Source organism: Oryx dammah, unplaced genomic scaffold (genome assembly GCF_014754425.2).
Source record: "Oryx dammah isolate SB20612 unplaced genomic scaffold, SCBI_Odam_1.1 HiC_scaffold_19, whole genome shotgun sequence".
Classification (NCBI taxonomy): Eukaryota; Metazoa; Chordata; class Mammalia; order Artiodactyla; family Bovidae; genus Oryx; species Oryx dammah.
In genome coordinates, this window is record NW_024070203.1 from 89245951 (window position 1) to 89269809 (window position 23859).

A 23859-nucleotide genomic window follows, 5' to 3' on the forward strand; every position below is an offset into this window, starting at 1 on the left:
AAATCCCATGGACAGAGGAGCCTGGCAGGCTATAGTCCATGGAGTCGCAAAAGAGTCAGATGTGACTTAGAGACTAAACAACAATAACAAGTAAGTAGAATTCTAAAGATGTAGTTCATGGCCAACCAGGACATGCTCAGAAAAAGCAAAATTCAAGAAGCCAAAAGAATACTGTGACACGCATTCTGTTTGACACACATTGAATGTTTGAGAATGTTCTTTGTGCAATGCAAAGTGACTTGAAGGACAAATTTGTAATCTAAAATGAAATGATGTTCATGGAAATAGCTATAAAGTTAAGCAGAAAGCCTTAAGTATCCTAATTAGGAGGACGAATAACCGGTTTGACTTTAGAGGACAGATGCCTCCTTTGTGCCACAGAAGGGTCCAAACCTGTTTCACAAGAATGGCATTACCTGGTTGGATCTGAAAGACAGGTAATTCCATGAATGGCACTTACTTGTCTATAAGAGGTAGACAATGTGTTGGTAATACATTTCTTGCATAAAGGAAAGGACTTTCACATGGAGGTACATGAACATAAGTCCAGAAACATTTACACGTTCAATTAAGCCAGGAGAAGAGTAGCTGAGAACTGGGAATGGCAGAACCAGGAAGGGGAGACAAGATTTGCCTGGCGAACTACAATGAGGAGCTTGGATCCTCACCTGCTAAATGGGAGTAATTTTGAATTTTGAGTGAGGAAGTGACAAAGCATTTAGTTTAGAATAATCTTGCAGCCGATTATGCAATTAATGAGATTGGGGAAGAATACAGAGTCAGGAAAATTAATCTGTAAGAGACTATTAGAGTAGTCAGGGATCTGCTTATTAGGCCCAGACCTAGGGAAAGAACAGAAGAGGAAGAAACAGAGGCTGGAAATGTTCAGTTTTACTGACTGGACCTAATGCTCACAAACTTTTATAATCCCACTCTGGAACAATTTGCTCAGTCGTGTCCAACTCTTGTGACCCCATGGACTGTAAGCTACCAGGTTTCTCTGTCCACGGGATTTTCCAGGCAAGAGTACTGGAGTGAGTTGCCATTTCCTTCTCCAATTTTCTTTCTTATTCTTTCTAGAACAATTATAACTTTTCTGGTGCCATTAGTGGAACACAATGAAAAAACATAAATTCTACAGTAGAACTGTATGCCCCAACCACTAGTGCCGAAGAAGCTGAAGTCAAATGGTTCTATGAAGACCTACAAGACCTTCTAGAATTAACACCAAAAAAGATGTCCTTTTCATCATAGGGGACTGGAATGCAAAAGTAGGAAGTTAAGAGATACCTGGAGTAACAGGCAAGTTTGGCCTTGGATTTCACAATTAAGCAGGGCAAAAGCTAACAGAGTTTTATCAAGAGAACGCACTGGGCATAGCAAACACCCTGTTCCAACAACACAAGAGACAACTCTACACATGGACATCACCAGGCGGTCAATACTGAAATCAGACTGATTATTTTCTTTGCAGCTGAAGATGGAGAAACTCTACACAGGCATCAAAAACAAGACTGGAAGCTGACTGTGGCTCAGATTTTGAACTCCTTATTGCAAAATTTATACTTAAATTGAAGAAAGTAGAGAAAACCACTAGACCATTTAGATATGACCCAAATCAAATCCCTTATGATTATACAGTGGAAGTGACAAACAGATTCAAGGGATTAGATCTGATAGAGTGCCTGAAGAACTATGGACAGAGGTTTGTGACTTTATACAGGAAGTGATAATCAAAACCATCCCCCAAAAAAAGACATGCAAAAAGGTAAAATGACTGTCTGAGGAGGTCTTACAAATAGCTGCAAAAAGAAGAGAAGTGAAAGTAAAGGAGAAAAGGAAAGATATACCATATGAACACAGCATCCCAAAGAATAGTAAGGAGATAAGAAAGGCTTCCTAAGTGAACAATTCAAACAAATAGAGGAAAAGAACAGAATGGAAAAGACTAGAGATCTCTTCAAGAAAATTAGAGATACCAAAGGAAAATTTCATTCAAAGATGGGCACAATAAAAGACAGAAATGGTATGGACCTAATAGAAGCAAAAGATATTAAGAAGAGGTGCCTAGAATACAAGAACTATACAAAAAAGATCTTCATGACCTGGATAATCACGATGGTGTGATCACTCACCGAGAGAGCCAGACATCCTGGAATGCAAAGTCAAGTGGGCCTTAGGAAGCATCACTACGAACAAAGCTAGTGGACGTGATGGAATTCCAGTTGAGCTATTTCAAATCCTAAAAGATGATGCTGTGAAAGTGTTGCACTCAATATGCCAGCAAACTTGGAAAACTCAGCAGTGGCCACAGGACTGGAAAAGGTCAGTTTTCATTCCAATGCTAAAGAAGGGCAAAGCCAAAGAATGTTCAGACTACCACAGAATTAAATTAATTTCAGGTCAGCAAAGTAATGCTCAAAATTCTCCAACCTAGGCTTCAACAGTACATGAACCAAGAACTTGCAGATGTTTAAGCTGGTTTTAGGAAAGGCAGAGGAACCAAAGATCAAATTGCCAATATCCGCTGGATCATAGAAAAAGCAAGAGAATTTCAGAAGAAAAAAAAAATCTACTTCAGCTTCATTGACTACGCTAAAGCCTTTGACTATGGATCACAACAAATTTTGGAAAATTCTTAGAGATGAGAATACCAGACCACCTTACCTTCCTCCTGAGAAACCTGCATGCAGGTCAAGAAGCAACAGTTAGAACTGGACATGGGAAAACACATTGGTTCCAAATTGGGAAAGGAGTAAGTCAAGGCTGTATATTGTCCCCCTGCATATTTAATTTATATGCAGAATACATCATGCAAAAAGCTGGACTGGATGAAGCATAAGCTGATCATGATTGCTGGTAGAAATATCCATAACCTCAGATATGCAGAGACACCACCCTTATGGCAGAAAGTGAAGAACTAAAGAGCCTCTTGATGAAAGTGAAAGAGGAGAGTGAAAAAGTTGGCTTAAAGCTCAACATTCAGAAAATGAAGATCATGGCATCCGGTCCTACCACTTCATGGCAAATAGGTGGGGAAACAATGGAAACAGTGACAGTCTTTATTTTCTTGGGCTCCAAAATTACTGCAGATGACTGCAGCCATGAATTTAAGACATTTGCTCATTGGAAGAAAACCAATGACAAACCTAGACAGCGTGTTAGAAATCAGAGACTACTTTGCTGACAAAGGTCTGTATAGTCAGAGCTACGGTTTTTCCAGTAGTCATGTATGGATGTGAGAGTGGACCATAAAGAAGGCTGAACGCTGAAGAATTGATGCTTTTGAACTGTGATGTTGGAGAAGACTCTTGAGAGTCTCGTGTACAGCAAGGAGATCAAACCAGTCCATCCTAAAGAAATCAATCCCGAGTTAGAAGAACTGATGCTGAAGCTGAAGCTCCAATACTTTGGCCACCTGAAGCAAAGAGCTGTCTCGTTAGAAAAGACCCTGATGCTGGGAAAGATTGAAGGCAGGAGGAGAAGGGGACAACAGAGGATGAGATCATTGGATGGGATCACCGTTGCAATGCACAAGAGTTTGAGCAAGCTCTGGGAGTTGGTGATGGACAGGGAGGCCTGGCGAGCTGCAGTCCATGGGGCTGCAAAGAGTCAGACACGACTGAGCGATGGAACAAGGACGACAGCAGTAGAACTGAGAAGACCATTTCAAATGCTCAGAGGACACGTTGATAGAAAGATGTGATCGAACATTTTATTTTCTTTCTTTTCTGCCTGTGTTTTAAAATCTGGTTATGTTAAATGAGCCACATTAAAGCCTAGCGGAAAAGCCAAGCACAGATGCTTACAAATGTATTTATTTATTTTAAGCACACTGTAATTGTTTTGGTTTGGCTGCTGTGTATCTAAATATCAGGTGGGGATTTTAGTAAGGACTTATTACTCTGTTTATACAAAGTGCTCATCAGTGTCCAGACTGTGAAGCCATGTGTGTCTGAGAAATTCAGTGTGTTTACCAGGATGAGCCAAGTAAAAAATATCCAAGAAGCTGATTATCAAAATGTAAAGAGCTGGAGTGTATGCTGAGATCTCCACATTTAGCTTGTTTTATATGCACATAACCCTGTGTTATGTGATGAATTCTGCATCCACCTCAGATTTTATATATGACCGTTCTAGTCCCAGGGCCATCTACAGTGTGAGCCTATTTAGACACAGGGCAATTAAGAAGGTAATCGAGTTAAAAGGAGGTCACGGGACCCAGGAGGCCCTAATCCCATATGACTAGAACCCTAGTAAACACACATACAGAAGGCTGGAGACGTGGAGACTCGGAGAAGACGGCCACCAGCATGCCAAGGAGAGGCGGCACCCAGACGCTTCCCTCAGGCCCTTTGAAGGAACCAATGTGACCGACACCTGGATCCCCAACTCCCAGCCTCCTGAACTCTGAGGAAATAGATTCCCATTCTCTAAGCCGTCCAGTGAGTGGTACTTTGTTACAGCAGCCTCAGCACATGAACACAACCATCACATAAGTTTCTTAAACTACTACTATCATTTTGATCAGACAGAATCTTTCTGAGAGTCTTTCCCCTCAGCCCTGGATAAAATTTCAATCCTTCAACGTTCTCCACAGTTTTTCACTCTCCTGTTAACCGTTCTTTATCTCTTGTTTTGTTTAATCCTAATATCCTTGGCTTCTTAACTGACACTGCTAGTGATAAATCTTTGCCTCAGACAGTAATAATAACAATATTATTATTACTAAGGCTTACAATTAAGACTTTCATCATGGGGGACACTATTCTGAGAGCTTTGCACGGGTTAACTCATTTAATCCTCACACACACTGTATGGAAACGGTGGTGAGATCATCATTCTCATGTTATAGGTGAGGAAACTAAGGCACAGCAAACAAAGAACCTTCCCCCAAAGCACACAGCTCGCAAACGGCAGAGCCACGACTGGATTCAAGTTACAGCGGTTTCGTACTCCACCCTCGTCCCTGCTGCACTCTGCTGTGCTACCAACAGAAACGATAAAACCTGATCACTCGCTGTTTAACAAGACTTGCCTGAGAACGCTATATGCATCAGTCATTTAATTCCCATGACGAAGTGTGATATATAAAGTATTATTATTTCCATTTTACAGATAGAAAATAGAGGATTTCCACACAGCCACAGTATTAGTGTTTTGTGCAACACGAATTCCATCCCAGACAATCTGAGAATAAAGCCTTTGCTCTTCTCCACTCAGGGAAACGGAAGTCTCTCGTATTTTCTTTCCAAACTCACCTATCCTTCTAGGCTCAATTCAGTATTCTCAATACTATTAAGACTTCTCTAACCCTGCTGGCCAAATATTTGAAAGCGAAATAAATACCTTGGCCAAAATAATGGATGGAAAGGGATATTTAGTGATACTTTGCTGGATATTAACATTGTTTCTCTGATTGATGCTTCAACTCTATACTGAAATCATATGGATTTTGGGGGAAAACAACACAACAACACTTCCTGAGTGTTGAGGATAAGTTCTCAACTACTACTTCTTAAATTTAATTGAAGTGTCTTTAATTGCCTCTTAGGTGTTTCAAGGATCTATGTCACTGAAAACTGCACCAACAGAACTCCAAATGCATAAAAACTTATTGGGCTTTCTCTTGCTAGACCTTAGGATTTAAATTAATTACTTAAAGAAATTTATTTAATATATTTTTTTCAGAAGGCTGATTTTTTTCCTACTAAGAACATCTGCCAAAGCGCATAGATGTTTATGTCTTTTCTTTTATAAAGTGTTTATTAGCAACATCACATCTTTATTTTATGATTCCATGATGTGGAACGGGACAAGCTGGTTATAGTTTTAGCTCAACTTGATTTGAAAAAGGACAGAAATACCTAGTGGTGATATAATATTTTAAAAGAGCAATCCATTTAAAAAGCTTATCAGTATTCAACCTTGGCAAATTACAGCACTAATATATTTTCTTTATATAGTTTTTCTCCTCAGTAGAATTAAACATTATTAAAAATTCTGAAATAAGAAATGACAAATTGCCTAAGCTATAACATTAATTTCTTCCTCTAAACTTAACAAGTTATTTAGTCCTGGGAAATAGCTATTAATAAAAGAGCAAAATATATACCTCAGTAAATAGTCATTCACTTAAGCCAATATTAACATAGTATATTTCACACTTCATGGAAGTTTTTCATGTGTGATTTGAATTTGAAAATTATTGTTCCCACAGACCAGACTTATTATAAAAGTAATATCAAATAATTAATATTTGTATTCACTCATATATACTTATATACACATACTTCCATATATAATATAGTCTGCTAATATACTTTCAGAGAGAATATGCAATTGTGAGTCTAGTTAATCTTGCCAATTCAGTTCAGTTCAGATCAGTTCAGTTGCTCAGTCGTGTCTGACTCTGCGACCCCATGAATCGCAGCACGCCAGGCCTCCCTGTCCATCACCAACTCCTGGAGTTCACTCAGACTCACATCCATCGAGTTGGTGATGCCATCCAGCCATCTCATCCTTTGTCGTCCTCTTCTCCTCCTGCCCCCAATCCCTCCCAGTATCAGAATCTTTTCCAACGAGTCAACTCTTCGTATGAAGTGGCCAAAGTACTGGAGTTTCAGCTTTAGCATCATTCCTTCCAATGAACACCCAGGACTGATCTCCTTTAGAATGAACTGGTTGGATCTCCTTGCAGTTCAAGATCTTGTTTAGATTCATGTTTCACTATAATAATACTAAACTGGAGTTTTTGTGAATTGAGTCTTTAAATATATAGAACTGTATGAAACATGCACAGAATTATTCAATCTATTGCCTTTAAATATTAATAATTTTATTTAAATTAGCATATTTGAGAGTTAATACATCTATAATAAATTTCAAATAATTATTTTACTAGATGGTCTTTACAGAAAGCTTGTTTGGATTATGTTCTCAAGTAGCTGACTTTGGCAATTTGTGCTTTTGCAAATGTCCTTTCATTACTGATTTATTCCAATGTAAGAAAAAAGTCATTAGATTTTTCAGTACTTGGGGATTTCTGAGGGATAGAAACACACTATGCCTGGATGACTCTACCCCTGAAATATAATATTAAATTAAATAATAAAGTAAAATAAACTGTAGCTGACATGGAAATGGGAGGCACATCCACATATACCTATAAGACCTCATATCCTCTGAAAAAAGCCATGAGATTGGAGTATTTGCACATACAGGGGCAAGAAAAGACACTAAGTTTATAGATGTTCAGAAAAGGGCTAACTTGCCTCTCCTGGGAGACTGGAAAGAATGTTAATGTTCCCTGAGTGGGCTGGGCAAGAGAGGAGTCCATTATAAATTCTCTTAGAGTGATGAGGACTATACCTAACACTTTGCAACGTATAGTCCGGGAGAGTCTGAGAGGTCCCATCGACACTAAAGGTATTCCTTGCAGGGAGAGGCACTGTTGAGTGGACAATTAGCTCAGTGTATACTTGGAAGGAAAGTTATGACCAACCTAGACAGCATATTATAAAGCAGAGACATTACTTTGCCAACAAAGGTCCGTCTAGTCAAGGTTATGTTTTTTCCTGTGGTCATGTATGGATGTGAGAGTTGGACTATAAAGAAAGCTGAGCACTGAAGAATTGATGCTTTTGAACTGTGGTGCTGGAGAAGATTCTTGCGAGTCCCTTGGACTGCAAGAGATCCAACCAGTTCATCCTAAAGGAGATCAGTCCTGCGTGTTCTTTGGAAGGAATGATGCTAAAGCTGAAACTCAAGTACTTTGGCCACCTCATGCGAAGAGTTGACTCATTGGAAAAGACTCTGATGCTGGGAGGGATTGGGGGCAGGAGGAGAAGAGGACGACAGAGGATGAGATGGCTGGATGGCATCACTGACTCGATGCACATGAGTTTGGGTGAACTCCAGGAGTTGTTGATGGACGGGGAGGCCTGGTGTGCTGCAATTCATGGGGTCACAAAGAGTCGGACATGACTGAGCAACTGAACTGAATTGAACTGATACTGGTGAGCAAAGAAGTCTTCTCACATGTCATAAAAGAGGCCCAAGATAGCTACTGGTCAAGGCGATTAGAAATCACATTGACTTTTAGTTCCTCCCTTTCTGAGGGACCAAAATAGCTTGAGGTGCACAATGTCAGGGAATTATACAAGAAAGCAAGTGACTAACAGAGCAGGTTTTTGCAAGAGAGTGAAAGTCTCTCTGGCACGTCCAACTCTTTGTGACCCCATGGACTATACAGTCCATGGAATTCTTCAGGCCAGAATATTGGAGTGGGTGGCCTTTCCCTTCTGCAGGGGGTCTTCTCAACCCAGGGATCGAACCCAGGTCTCCCGCATTGCAGGTGGATTCTTTACCAGCTGAGTCACAAGGAAAGCCCAAGAATACTGGAGTGGGTCGCCTATCCCTGCTCCAGGGGATCTTCCGGATCTTCCAGGCGGAATCTGATGCTGGGAGGGATTGGGGGCAGGAGGAGAAGAGGATGACAGAGGATGAGATGGCTGGAAGCCCTGTTTCGCAAGAGAGAGATGAGGCAAGTAACTGGAGGAGATGGATACTGAAGACGCAAAATCAGTGATAGAAAATGTTAATAAAAGTGCCATGGCTTTAACCCTTAATCAGGCTTCTCGGGTGGTGTCATGGTAAAGAATCCACCTGCCAGTGCAGGAGATGCAAGACACGAGTTTGATCCCTGGGTCAGGAAGATCCCCTAGAGGAGAAAGTGGCAACCTGCTCCAGTATCTTTCCAGTATCTTGCCTGAAAATTCCACGTGAAAGGAGCCTAGTGGGTTACAGTCAGACATGACTGAGCAAAGCACAGCAGCAGCAACCTTTAAACAGGAGCAAAGTAAAATAAGAATTTCTAGAACTAAAAACTTGATTTTTGAATAAAAAAGTGTTATTAGTAAAACTGCTAAAAAGCAAAATTAGGAGAGCAAAGGTTGAAAGAAGCTATCACACAATAAAGAGTAAAAATAGAAACAAGCAAAGAAAAAAGAATGATAGGGACACAGGGGGCTGAAGTCAGAGCCCACATATGCAAATGTGGGTCAAAAGGAAAAGAGACAGGAAGACATTTCCCACTGATGACACATGAGAAGGACGAGATTGTTTGTGGAATAAAAAATATAATGAGCAATTCTAAAATTTGTATGGAACCACAAAATGGGACTTTATCACTAAAGCAATTTTAAGAAAGAAGAAGAAGGCTGGAAAAAGCATAATGCTCCCTGATTTCAAACTATATTCCAAATGTATAAATAGTCAAAACAGAACAGTATTGGCACAACAACAGACATGTGGATTAGCAAACAAAATAGAGAGCCCAGAAAACCAACAACCCATACATAAGTGGTCAATTAATTTATGACAAATGAGCAAAAAATGTACAACGGGGAGAGAATAGCCTCCTCAAAAAATGGTGTTGGGAACATTGGACAACTACACGCAAAAGAATGGAACTGGGCCACTATTTTATACCACACCCGAAAATTAACTAAATGCATTAAAGACTTGAATGTAAGACTTAAAACCATAAGCCTCCCAGAAGAAAATGTAGGCAGTAACCTCCACGACACAAGTCCAGGCAATGATATTTTGAATATGACACCCAAAGCAAAAGCAACAAAAGAAAAATAAGCAAATGACTATACCAAACCTCAAAGCTTCTCTACAGCCAGAAAAGAAAAAAAAACCACCAACAACAAAATAAAAAGGCAACCTAATAAGTGGGAGAAAATAATTACAAATCATATCTGATAAGAGGCCATTATGCTAAATATGCAAGAACTCATACAGCTCAATAGCCAAAAAAAAAGTCTGATTAAAATATCGGTGGAGGGTTTGAACAGACATTTTCCCAAAGAAGACTTACAGATGGCTGACAGACACATGAAAAGATGCTCAACATCATTAATCATCAGTTCAGTTCAGTTCAGTTCAGTCGCTCAGTCGTGTCTGACTCTTTGCGACCCCATGAATCACAGCACGCCAGGCCTCCCTGTCCATCACCAACTCCCGGAGTTCACTCAGACTCATGTCCATTGAGTCCGTGATGCCATCCAGCCATCTCATCCTGGGTCGTCCCCTTCTCCTCCTGCCCCCAATCCCTCCCAGCATCAGAGTCTCTTCCAATGAGTCAACTCTTCACATGAGGTGGCCAAAGTACTGGAGTTTAAATCAAAACCACTGTGAAAAACCACAGCCTGTGAGGAACTGATACTGATGCTAACTTTATGTTCATTTCTTATGCTTGTCCCTCATGACAAAGATCTCTTTAGAAGAGGCCTGCTGGTTAAACCTAGTGCTTCCTTGGTGGCTCAGATGGGTAGGAATCCACCTGCAATATGGGAGACTTGGGTTTGGTCTCTGGGTTGGGAAGATCCCCTGGAGGAGGGCATGGCAACCTGTTCCAGTATTCTTGCCTGGAGAATCTCCACGGACAGAAGTGCCTGGCAGGCTTCAGTCCATGGAGTCACAAAGAGTTGGACATGACTGAGAAAGTAAGCACAGTTAAGCCTAATAGTTAACCTTCTTTTTCTTTGTTCTCCATCTCTAGTTTTTACACATTTCTGCTCTCTGTGTAATAGGTTAGTATACATCATCTCCATTAAATTCATAGATTATAGTTATGTGCTTTGGGTAGTTTCATTTAATGTGAGAACTGCACTTTTATTTTTACCATTGTTTTCTTTACACTATAATTGTGAGGTGTAACATTATTACAGGGAGTTGTTTAATATATATATTTAGAATTTAACAAACATTACTAAAAGCAATGCCTCTGAATCTGCCACTGAGGGAAATACAAAGAATTCAGGTATTGAGAAAGAAGAATGGCACTGGAGGAATCAATGTTCCTGACTTCAGACTATACTACAAAGCTACAGTCATCAAGACAGTATGGTGCTGGCACAAAAACCAGAAATATAGACGAATGGAGCAAGACAGAAAGCCCAGAGATAGACACATGAACCTATAGGCACCTTATCTTTGATAAAGGAGGCAAGAGTATACAATGAGAAAAGGCAGCCTCTTCAATAGTTGGTGCTGAGAAAACTGGACAGCTATGTGTAAGAGAACAAATTAAAACACTCCCTAACAAAAAATAAAATGGATTAAAGAACTAATTGTAAGAGCAGAAACTATAAAGTTCTTAAAGGAAAATATAGGCATAACACTCTGACATAAATCACAGTAAGATCCTCTATGACCCTCTTCCTAGAGTAATGGAAATTAAAAAAAATTAAAAAAATGGTACCCAAGTAAATGTAAAAACTTTTGCACAGCAAAGGAAACCACAAATAAGATGAAAAGACAACCGTCAGGATGGGAGAAAATAATTACAAATGAAGCAACTGACAAAGGATTAATCTCAAAAATACACAGGCAGCTCATGCAGCTCAATATCAGAAAAAAAAAAAATCAAATAATGTGCAGAAGACCTGAACAGACATTTCTCCAAAGAAGACATATAGATGGCCAATAAGCACGTGAAAAAATGCTCAACATAGTTCATTATTAGAGAAATGCAAATCAAAACTACAATGAGGTATCACCTCACACCAGTCAGAATGGCCCTCATCAAAAAAATCTACAAACAATAAATGCTGGAGAGGGTGTGGAGAAAAGGGAACCCTCTTGCACAGTTGGTGGGAATGTAAATTGATACAGCCACTATGGAGGACGATATAGAGATTCCTTAAAAAACCAGGAATAAAACTACCACATGACCCAGCAATCCCACTATTGAGCATATACCCTTTGCTATGTTTAGTCACGTCTGACTCTTTGGGACCCCATGGGCTGTAGCCCGCCAGGCTCCTCTGTCCCTGAGAATTCTCCAGGCAAGAATACTGGAATGCATTGGCAGGCCCTCCTCCAGGGGGTCTTCCCAACTCAGGGATTCAACTCAGGTCTCCCACATTGCAGGCGGATTCTTTACCATCTAAGCCACCAAGAAAGCCCAAGAATACTGGCTGCTAAGTGCTAAGTCACTTCAGTCATATCCGACTCTGTGTGACCCCATAGACGGCAGCCCACCAGGCTCCCCCGTCCCTGGGATTCTCCAGGCAAGAACACTGGAGTGGGTTGCCATTTCTTTCTCCAAAGCATGAAAGTGAAAAGTGAAAGTGAAGTCGCTCAGTCGTGTCTGACTCCCAGCGACCCCATGGACTGCAGCCCACCAGGCTCCTCCGTCCATGGGATTTTCCAGGCAAGAGGACTGGAGTGGGTAGCTTATCCCGTCTCCAGGGGAACTTCCCAACCCAGGAATCAAATTGGAGTGTCCTGCACTGTAGGTGGACTCTTTACCAGCTGAGCTACCTAGGAAGCCCCGAATAGCCTGAGAAAACCATAATTCAAAAGGACAGATGTACCCTTATGCTCACTGAAGCACGACTCACAGTAGCCAGGACACAGAAGCAACCCAGATGCCTGTTGACGGATGAATGGATAAAGTCGTGGCACATACACACAATGGAATATTACTCAGCCATGAAAAGGAGTGCATTTGAGTCAGTTCTGGTGAGGTGGATGAGCGTAGTGCCTGTTATACAGAGTGCAGTAAGTCAGAAAGAGAAAAACAAATATCAAACATTAATGCATATGCATGAAATCTAGAAAAACGGTGCCGAGGATCCTATTTGCAGGGCAGGAATAGAGATGCAACATAAAGAACAGACTTGTGGACACAGTGGGGGCTGGAGAGGATAGGAGGAACTGAGGGAGGGGCACTGAAAAATATACATGTGCTGTATGCAAAACACAGCTCGTGGGAAGTTGCTGTACAACACAGCTCAACCAGGTGCTCTGTGACAACCTACGGGGTGGGACGTGGTGGGGGTTGGGAGGAAGGTTCAAGAGGGAGGGGACATAGGTGGTTTGGGAGTGATGAAGTACAAGCTTTCTAAAATTCATGTCTTCAATGCAAGTTAGAAGAGGTATTGTTTGATTTTAGGAGAGAAATAGATAAAATAGTTTTATCTATAAAAGTTTAATGTATTATTATAGTTGCTAATGAAAAAGAGGGATGTAGTAGAATATCCAAATTAAGACTGTAGTGAGGGAAGAGACAGAATTAAAAGCAAATTCATTAAACAAGCATAAGGAAAGGAAGAAAAGAGGAAATGATAATTTAAATACTTGGAGTTAGGATGGATGAAATATAAACTAATCTAACAGGCTAGTGAGTAAAACATATGTAAAATAATTAAATTTCCCTGTAAAAAGCAAAGACTTTCATATTGCTTTCAAAAACAAGGTCCAGATATATGTTATTTTCGGAAAAAGTTTATGCAAAAATAAAGTGATAGTGGTGTTGGTTAAAATGTTCTCTCAAAAGATAAGCCCTAATCCCAGTACCTGTAAATGTTACCTATTTGAAAATACATCTTTGTAGATGTAATTACAGTGAGGTTATTGAGTGAGTCCTAGTCCAACATGACTAACGTGTTCATAAGAAAAGGAAAAGACACACAGACACATAGACACAGGGGAAAAGCGCGTGTGATGATGGAGGCGGAGACTGGAGCGTTTGGTCAGTAAACCCAGGCATGCCAAGGACTGCAGCATTCCAGAAGCTAGGAGAAAGGCATGGAGCAGACTGTCCAGAAGACAGTCTCAGACTGCCTGCGGAACTTCCAGAGACAGAGAAGAGCTCTGGGACACCTTGATCTCAGACGTTCAACCTCTAAATGTTTGTCGTTAAAACATTCAGTCTGTCATAGTTTATCACGTGTGCCCTGGGAAACTAATGACAAAGAAAGGTGGGAAATAGAAGGTAGACTAGGGCAATGCAGCCAAGAGAGCCTTATCAGTGAAGGACCAAGCAACGTGTCGACAAAAGCAAAATTCTAGGGCACAGACGGAAAATGCAGTATTACATAAATGTGAAAGTTCCAATTCTCCAAGAAGTTTTAGAGAAGCTGTACTAAAAAGGGCACAGACATAAGATTCTATAGTCTAGAAACAGATGCTCTAGAATCAGGCTATAGTTCCGGGCTCTGTTATTAAATAGCTCTGTGACTTTAGGGGTATTACTTAACTTTTCTACACTTATAAAATGGGAATGATAACAATACTTCAGTTATTGGCAGTTATGAGAAACAAATGAATTAATATGTTTAATTTATACATGAAAATGTATGTATTAACAATGTGTTTAAAACAATAGCTACCATAGAACAAACATCAAAAAAAGTTAGCTATTATTGAACTATAACTGTAAAACACAATATAAATACTAGCCAAGCAACATGGAATATAAAATAAAACCTCAAGAAGACCTTTATAAGCTCAGTAATTGGTAGAGAATTTTAAATAATAACGTTCAGAATTTCACTTATCAATTTGCCACAAAAGAACAAAGTCTACAGAGTGTTGGATGATACAACCAACAAGATAAAGGGCACACACAGTATTGTACCAAAGGCAGAAAACAGATCCTATTTCCCACACACAAAATCTCATTATTATGAAACCAAGATAAATTCTAAGGTACCCAAAAAAGATTTTGTAATACACATTCTCTCTCCATGACCCAAGAGGATTAGCAATCAAAAATGAAAGGACAGAAACAACTTAGCCATTTGAAGATCAAGGTATTTACATAAAAATAACCCCTGGAAACTATCACTGTTCGCTGCATCACTGAGGTTCACGGCAATCAAGTGGCTGAGTTGTACAAAGCTGCACTTGCCCAAGTGGCCGGAAACCATTGGTTCTAAACCAGGGTGGTTACAGCTCCTTAAGGAAAGTTTAGAAATGCATGAGCACACATAGAGTTGTTAAAAAGAGTGAAGAGTGCAGCTGGCCTTGAAGGCTTGAAAGTCAGGGATGCTGAGTGCTCTGCAAAGCTTGGAATATTCTTTCACAATGTAGAACTGCCATGGCCAAAACATCAATAATACTCCTACTGCTAAACAGCATTCTAAAAGTGACTCCACGGCAAAGCATCCACAGATGCTCAAGATATTTCTATTTAAACTTAACACTACTATGGTTAAAAAAAAAAAAAGTCTTCTATAAACATAGCAGACAATTCAATGCTCAATTTTCCACAGCAAGAACCAAATTCAAGAACTTTCTTTGTTTTTGAAAATAGACAGCATATAAAATTGTTTAGAGATTATTGCAGAAACTCATTTTATTTTATTACTAAGACTCAAAAAGGGAATTCACATTTTTTTTTTATCCATAGAAGAATTAGACAAATGGATGAGTCAGTACATGGGGAAATAAATGTAAATCTATGTAATTTGCTATTTAGTTTAGATTAGCTAATTTAAATTCTGAGTGCACCAAACTTGGTTAACAGAAGCATCAGTGCTGAGTGTAACTATTTTTCACACTTCTTCGTATAAAACAAAGTATCTCAACAGTGTTCTTCCTTAGTATTTCAGATGGTGCTAAGGTACAAGGCAAGGTTCTAGAGTAGACAGCATATATAGGGATGAGAATGAAGGAACATGGGTTTAGTGTTGGCTCTACCATCTACTAGCTCTGTACCATTCTCTGTGCTTCAGTTCAGTTCAGTTCACTCCCTCAGTTGTGTCCAACTCTTTGCGCCCCCAAGGGCTGCAGCACGCCAGGCTTCCCCATCCTTCATCATCTCCCAGAGCTTGCTCAAACTCATGTCCATTGAGTTGGTGATGCCATCCAACCATCTCATCCTCTGTCGTCCCCTTCTCCTCCTGCCTTCAACCTTTCCCAGCATCAGGGTTTTATCCAATGAGTCAGTTCTTCGCTTGATGATTTAGCTTCTCTGTGCTTACCCATCAGTAAAATAAAGGATTTGCTTTATTAGGATAAAGGATTTGCTTTACTTGTCTTCAGCACAGATGCAAAGCAACTAGAAACCCCCTACAGGGACCTAACAGGTTGCCCTGGAACTTGCCTTGGTCTACCTTATTCCCCACCACATTTCCTCTTCGCTCTGCGGCCCTGGTTTCCTTGTTCCAGGAAAGGTCTCTGCACCGACCCCTCTCTCTGCCCAGATTCTCTGCCACCGACAGCTTCACGCACACACTCCTTCCCCTGCTTCCATGGGGTCTCTGCTCAAACAGCACCTCGTCAGAGAGGCAGCCACGCACCATGCCTCTCCTCTTTCTCTGTTGCTTTCTTCTACTTTATTCTTTGACATAGTGACGATCTACCATGTTAAATCCTCAGATTTTACCTTGCTTGCTATTGTCTGTCTCTTCTCTGTAGACTGTAACCTCAAGAAATGCAAGGAAAACCGCTATCTCTACCTTAGGAATAATACTCTCATAACAAATTATATTTTTCTGGATCTGTGCATATAAAAACTTAATGTGTTTCGTTGGGAAGTTTGTAGCTCTACTTTTTATTAATTCATGTGAGATTATATCAATATTATTTTTTATGACATTATATATGTTTTCAGACACCATTCTCCTGATTTAGAATAGTATGGAAAGTTACCCTTTTAGCCTTTCTACTATTTCCCTCTTAGTTATCCCAGGGCTCAAATATTCAAAACAGGCACTGATTTTGCATACTGCTTCTCTGCAAAGATACTCGATGGCTCTTTTTGGAAGTGAAATTTGGTTTTTCTCCGAAAGCAGCATGTTATATTTCAAGGCTTGGATGTGTCACAAGCTAGGTGGGCCAAGAGCATGTTCTTCGCTCTAAGACCCCTTTCTGATGGCTCCCAGGTTTGTGTTAGCCATGTTGATGTCTGTCTCCACCACGTTACTCCAGTGTAGTGTAGTGGAAAGCAGAGACCGTTTCTTATCCATTTGAAATTTCGCTCATACATCGTCGATAGCAACCCTGCCATAATTCTTGATTAATTTTCTGAGCACAGACATTCATGCAATGGTACACGCCCCCACCCTTCTTTACGGGGAAGCGAGGAAGATTACTTACATTTCGATCCCGACGAAGAAGACCCGCTGACTGCAGACCTGGATCCTCCTTTCATGGAGAAAACTCCTTTTCCCCTGCGGGTGGTCGTCACTGCCGCTCGGGGCCGCTTCAGCGGGATGACCGCGCGGGGCGGCGGAGGCACGCGGCCGTGGTAGTCAAACAACCTTCACGAAACACAAAGGCGGCTGAGAGCTGGCTTACACCTGCGCCTTCTCCCAAATGTCTGAGGTGATTAAGAGAATGGCCTTGCAAAAAATGTCAACACATTTTTTAATATTGTAATCATGAAGATTCATTTTCACTAAAGGAATAGGATGCTAATATAGTCTATGCTTTCTGAACATTAAAATCTGACTCTTCATATGAACTCAGTTTTATTAAGGCATGAAAGAACAAAGAACTTTGCAATAGGTTGGAGTTATGCTGACCTTCATTCCCAAATATATTTCTTTGCTTGATTTAACAGATTTATCCTTCTTAGGAACAGGAATCTTCCTTTTCCACATCAGATACTTAATAAGACATTAGTTTGAAAGGAGGAAAAGACCATGCAGGATTAGGGACAGAGCAACGAAAATTAGTGCCTGATCAGAAAACAGCTCAGAAGGGGGGAAAATAGAAGTATGACTAGTTTAAAGAGGGCGGCTGTGAGAGAAAAATCAACACGGGTCCTTCCCTCTCACTAAGGACTCTCTTAAGTAATGAAAAGTCTTTCTGACTATAGAAAAAAGGGAGCTGAACTTGGATGAAAGGCTGGTAGCACGAGCACAAAACTTTCTTGACTAAAGAACTGACAGAAAATGCTTATCAGGATGATATTTTATTTTTCTGACCATTTGGTAGATGTGGAAATTGAGACTAGAGATGTTTGTAGTTAGCTATTAAAAATTTCTCTAACAAAGAATACCGATAAAACACTGAAGCCTCTGCTTAAAAGTGAAAAATGATATTCACTATAACCAATGTATTTGCATTAGACAATGAAAGGGATAAAGTATAAAAGTATTTACATATTTATATAAATATGTAATTAATATATTCAAAGCCTCATATTATACTGCATACACACAACAAATTTTTGTGTGACTAAGCACATTTGAGCAGCATAAAAGGACCAGAGGGAAAAATTATAAATATATATATATATACTCATTTATTTTTAAAACTATTTGCCACTGAGCCAGAAGTATTATTGCCTTGTCTACTATAAATAAAATAGCATTATTGACTTAGAATAATGGTTATTATATATTTTATTATGACACTATTATATGGATTCTCATAATTGGTTTAAAACAGTCAATAGAAAATCTAATGGGAAAGACAGACATGAGAAAATGAGAACAGCTTTAAATTTTAAAATATTTAAAACCTTCTATAATTGGTTATTTTATAAAATTACATCTCATTTGTATATACAGATGGAAATGTGAAAATCTCTTTTTGGAAAATAGTATATGAAAGATAATGATTAAGATAGGCTGGTTTCCAAGTTTTCATTCAGAAACACTGAATACTATGACACTAGGTGGAAGAAAAGTTGGATGTACACAAACCACATTTGAAGCAGACCTTGGTACTAAGAATGTCTTTCATATTAGATAGCTAATGGATCCGAAAACAATGATTTGGGAACATGCTAGGAAATGCTAAGAGATGTCTGGAAAGGAAAAGAAATGAAAGGAGACAGAGTTCAAGAGAGGGGTCATCCTCTGCGCCTAAGCCAAGTCCATTAGAGCCGAGGAGCTGCCAGCAAAGAACGGGTCACAGACGCCCACACATTATAGCTGACTTCAAAGGGTAGAGGCCGATGAGGCCGAAAGGCACTGTGGACCATATTCATACCACTAGGGGCTCAAAAATCAGAAGGGTCAACTAAGCCTGCCCCTCATTTCAATCACAAAACAGGACCTACATTATTTATTTATACATTGAATTCACAGAGCAACCTAAGTCAGCGAACCAAAATACAAAAGGTGCTTTTCATGAGCTACCACCCGCAAAGTTACTGAAAGAACAGAAATGTGACAATTGACCCATCTCTTCCAGGGTGGAAGTTGCTGCTTGAGACAAGAAAGGGAAGCTCTTTTGGAGGAATCATTTCCCTAGGACGTCAAAATGCCATTTAGCAGGTTCATGAAATAAACTAATCTACACACTGAGTTAAGAAAATCTCTAAAGCACAACTGAAATATAAAAGGGTGTGAGAGTGCTATACTGGATATCAGGTCAAGAGAAGACATCATAGTCACTACTACCTTAATGATAGTGCAATTTAATAATATTTCATACAGAACTGCACTGTTCATCAATATTTCTGTTGTTTCCCCCCAGACAAGGATTACAAAACTTCCAGTGTTGGCCAGGTATGATCTCATGCTGAAAAAACAGAGCTGCATTTGTTCACTATATTTGTGACATATTTTTAGCATAGGACGTACATTTTAGTAAAGCAGTATATGTTGTGTTCTTTGTTGTAAGTTCTTACAGGGAGAGGTCCTTGTTTTCTGAATATTTGGATGTGTTACTTCAAAGAAAGATGACTCTATGCAGCATTAGAACTTGATTTTGATAAAAGTGATGTTGTAACACACAAACAAAGCTAAAAGGGCATTTCATATGAGAGCATGATTTTAAGTTTTAATGGAGCTGGAAGTTTGTTACTTTTCACTGGGCAGTGTTGAGCTTACCAGAAACCAAGAGAAGGAAGACGGGGAGCTGTTTTCAAGCATGGAAACATATTAATAACAAGATAAGGACGGGAAGCAAGGCCATTCTCTAGGACTGCAAGATGTAGGAGTTCTTCTAAATACAGAAGGAAGGAGGTGAAAGGCAGCCTATGAGGAGACACAAGCATTGGCTTTCTCATCAGAATCCTGTCTATGGCAAATCAGAGAAAACAGTCCAAGAGAAATTTCCATCTGATAGAATTCAATGGAATTCAAATCTCCAAGGTCACTTGAAAACTTAAAATTCTTTCCTTCTTCTTGATTTTTTGTTCTTCCACTCTCAGAATTGTATCCCCTTTCCTTTCATGGCCCTTCATTTTCCCTAATACTATTAGAATACCTTTTTTCCCATTATGTTTACAGGTCAAACATATAATGATTTAAAGTCAAACACATGATTCTCCTTTCTCTAAGGCCTATTTTAAAACAAAAACTTTAAAAGACCTATTCTCAAGCAATAAATAAATAAATGTCAGATTTTAATAAAGACAGCAGATTGAGGAAGTTTGAGGATCTATTTTGTTTAATAAACATTTCTACTTTTCATGCGACCATTTTCTGTTTGGAATTTTGTTTGCTTTAATAATATCTGAGATGTGTCATTTCATTATCAAACAAAAGCTGAAAAGTGGTAAGCAATTTTAATATTGATTTATTTGATAAAAAATAGACACAGCTTGTGTCTAGAAACAATAAGGATATTATTTTTAACAGTTGCTTTTTGGACAAAGACAATTTAATGGCATATTGATGTATAAAATGAATATAATTTTGAATTCTTATTTTTACTAAAAGCCTCTTATTATTAAACTTCAACAATATAATTAAAAAAAATAAACTTCAACAATAAAAAGCAACATTTTAATGCATTTTGAGAAAATATATATGGAAAAAATAACTTCCTATCTCTTACCCTAAAACAATTACTGTCATTTTCTAATCTTTTTTCTATAAGAATTTGTATTTTTTTGCATAACTGAAATCATAATGTATGTACAGTAATATATCCTGGCTAATTCTCTTTGGTTTATATTAAAAACATTTCCCACATTTGCTAAATGGTCTTCCTAATGTTTAGTTTTAGTTCAGTTGGTAAAAAATCTGCCTGCAATGCAGGAGACCCCAGTTTGATTCCTGGGTAGGGAAGATCTGCTGGAAAAGGGATAGGCTACCCACTCCAGTATTCTTGGGCTTCCCTTGTGGTTCAGCTGGTAAAGAATCTTCCCTGGGTTTGATCCCTGGGTTGGGAAGATCCCCTGGAGCAAAGAAATGCTATCCACTCCAGTATTCTGGCCTGGAGAATGCCATGGACTGTATAGCCCATGGGGTTGCAAAGAGTTGGACATGACTGAGCGAACTTCACACATTCACAACATTTAAGTTCTGTGGTGCATTTTCACAAGTAGATACACCACAGTCTAATAAATCATTACTTGATTGCTGGACTTTTAATTTGATGCCCATTTTTCACTGTCATTGGAGGGACTGATGTTGAAGCTGAAACTCCAGTACTTTGGCCACCTGATGTGGACAGCTGACTCATTTGAAAAGACCCTGATGCTGGGAAAGATTGAGGGCAGGAGAAGGGCACGAGAGAGGATGAAATGGTTGGAGGGCATCACCGACTCAATGGACATGAGTTTGGGTGGATTCTGGGAGTTGGTGATGGACAGGGAGGCCTGGTATGCTGCAGTTCATGGGGTCGCAAAGAGTCAGACATGACTGAGCGAACTGAACTGAATTGAACTTTCACTGTCAACCAATGTGATTTTAAAATTCATGAAAAAAAAGGAAAATGTAATATTTGTGTATTATTTTGTCACTGAACACTAGATTATCATTTAGATTAAATAATAACTTAAAAATCAGTAATTATCTGTTTTCTTCGAAATTTCCCACATAAAAATACTTTTTAATTTTTCTTACTTATGGACCCAAATTTACAGTCACTATGTGATTAAGTGCTACCCAAAAAATGTAGTCTGGACTTTGGGTTAAACATTGGGTTAAACAACTGGCCTGCCCAGAACCAAAATCTGACCGCCTATTTGGGGCCATGTTCTGCCTGGACCCTTTTAGCAGATAAATGAAGATCAATAACTCTAGGATCGGAGATTTCTGGCTGTGTCTTCATTCAACCTTGTTGAATGACAAGAAGGGTTTCTGTCTTCAGCTTATTTGACTTCTGATAAACAGAATCTATAAAACCAAACTAAGATGCCTATTCATTTTTTAAAAAGGCTCTATTTGAAATGCATGTGAATGACTCTAGCCTATTAGAATATCTGCTTTCTGTACTGTTTGAACTACTTGAAATTCATAAAATCTGTTTATAATTTCTACCTTGACTTCAAATAAGCTTTTGGTTACAGCTGCATCCAAAAAATGCTTTTTATAGGCACACTTTACTTGAGACCAGTAAATGAGTAATTCTTATTTCTGTTTTTTTGTCACTAAACTTTTCCATGATTTTCTGTGAAGCCACCCTTGCCAACAGCCCACCCCCTACCAGCAAGCCCCATCCCTGGTCTTGTACAAATGCTTCTTGAACATGCTTTTAGAGGGTTGACTGTGATCATCAATGATCTATTTTAGCAATATCTTGATCTTAATCTAATCTTCATATTTTGTACAATTTTGGTATCTTGTTAAAAAGTGAATGGATTCAAGTAGCAATTGTGAGGTTATGAATCAATAAACTGATTCTATTTAATTCTTAGAATTCTGTAATGTGTGTATTGTTAAGCCATTTTGCCCATGAAGGAAACTCGTGGGAAACGGATGAGATAATCCCCCCCACCCCCAAGTTTAACCAGTCAACACATGCACATTGAGGCCTGCGGCTCGTCTTCTGATTTCGAATCATATCCTTCGTCAACCATGCCATGCTAAGGCTTCCAAGTGTTTTAAGTGGAATCCCATTCTACCAGATGGCAATTTAAATTTGCATAATGAAACAGACGTTGCTTCTTGCTAATATGTTTTTCCAATATTCATGAATATATACTGTGCTCTATAATCAATGATCTGAGACAAGTACAACTTGACTTAGAGTTGTTTTTCATTAACTGCAACTCTGGTAGCTTCTCCTATGTTAATTTACTCAATGTCAAAATGGATCCAGAACTGAGCAATGCCCCATGTTGAATCACTGATATATATGTGTATACACACACACACACACACACACACACACATATACATATTTAAGGTCAGGCAGCTCCTGCATTTCTTTTTTTTTTTTTCTATCAATAGAAGTTTGCTCATTACTGGATGTTATAAATGCCTCAGTGCCTTTCCTGGTTGGAGAAGGAAATGGCAACCCACTCCAGTGTTCTTGCCTGGAGAATCCCAGGGACGGGGGAGCCTGGTGGTCTGCCGTCTATGGGGTCGCACAGAGTCGGACACGACTGAAGCCACTTAGCAGCAGCCTTTCTGGTACTATTGAAGAGAGGTTGCATTAAAACTGCTGATATCTCAGAAATTGAAAACGTTCCTTGTGGGTATTCAGCAGAATTGTAGGTCTACTTCGCCTTTTACTTTACTTGGGACAGTACAAATATTCATGTTTCATTTTAATAACGTGTAATGTCCTTCGTTTAGAGTCATGCTTGACCTTTGAAAGAAAACGCCATTGAATGCTGTAAATTGGGCAGTTTTTGTGTGTGTGTGTGTAATACACAAAGATAACAGCTTAGAATAACCTCTCAAGTCCATTATTAGTGATATTCTTCCCTCAGACAGGATTCACTCAGACAGGAAAGAATCTCCCTGCAATGTGAGAGACCCAGGTTTGATCCCTGGATTAGGAAGACACCCTGGAGAAGGGAATGGCTACCCACTCCAGTATTCTTGTCTGGAGAATTCCATGGCCAGAGGAGCCTGGAGGGCTACAGTCCATGGGGTCACAATGAGTTGAACACAACTGAGTGACCAACACTTCACTTTCACTTCATGATTCCTGAAACCATGGAGAGATACTAAATTAGTTTTTGGAAACGTTACTGTTGGATAAATGTACTGAAACATTCACATTAAGATGGAACTTTGTGTAGAGAAGTTTTCTAAGCTAAAACAATGCAAGAGTTGAAACTCGCCCATTATATGAGAATTCCCCAGCCTGGCAGAAATAGGCTAACAATAGGATGTAAATGAATGTCAGTTACTGAGACAGTATCTCTCAGCTTCTTGTGAGGCATTTAGTAACAGCTGGAGTTGAGACACGGTA

General features: G+C 39.4%; 1 protein-coding gene across 1 annotated transcript in view; it reads right to left on the reverse strand.

Annotated features, from left to right (window-relative positions):
* The window catches only part of RALYL (RALY RNA binding protein like), an 820318-nt gene that overhangs the window by 65934 nt on the left and 730525 nt on the right, over positions 1 to 23859 (reverse strand). Inside the window, exon 6 of the mRNA XM_040261147.1 lies at positions 16903 to 17066. Coding sequence (XP_040117081.1) covers positions 16903 to 17066 — 164 coding nt within the window. The remainder of the gene's footprint in view (positions 1 to 16902; positions 17067 to 23859) is intronic.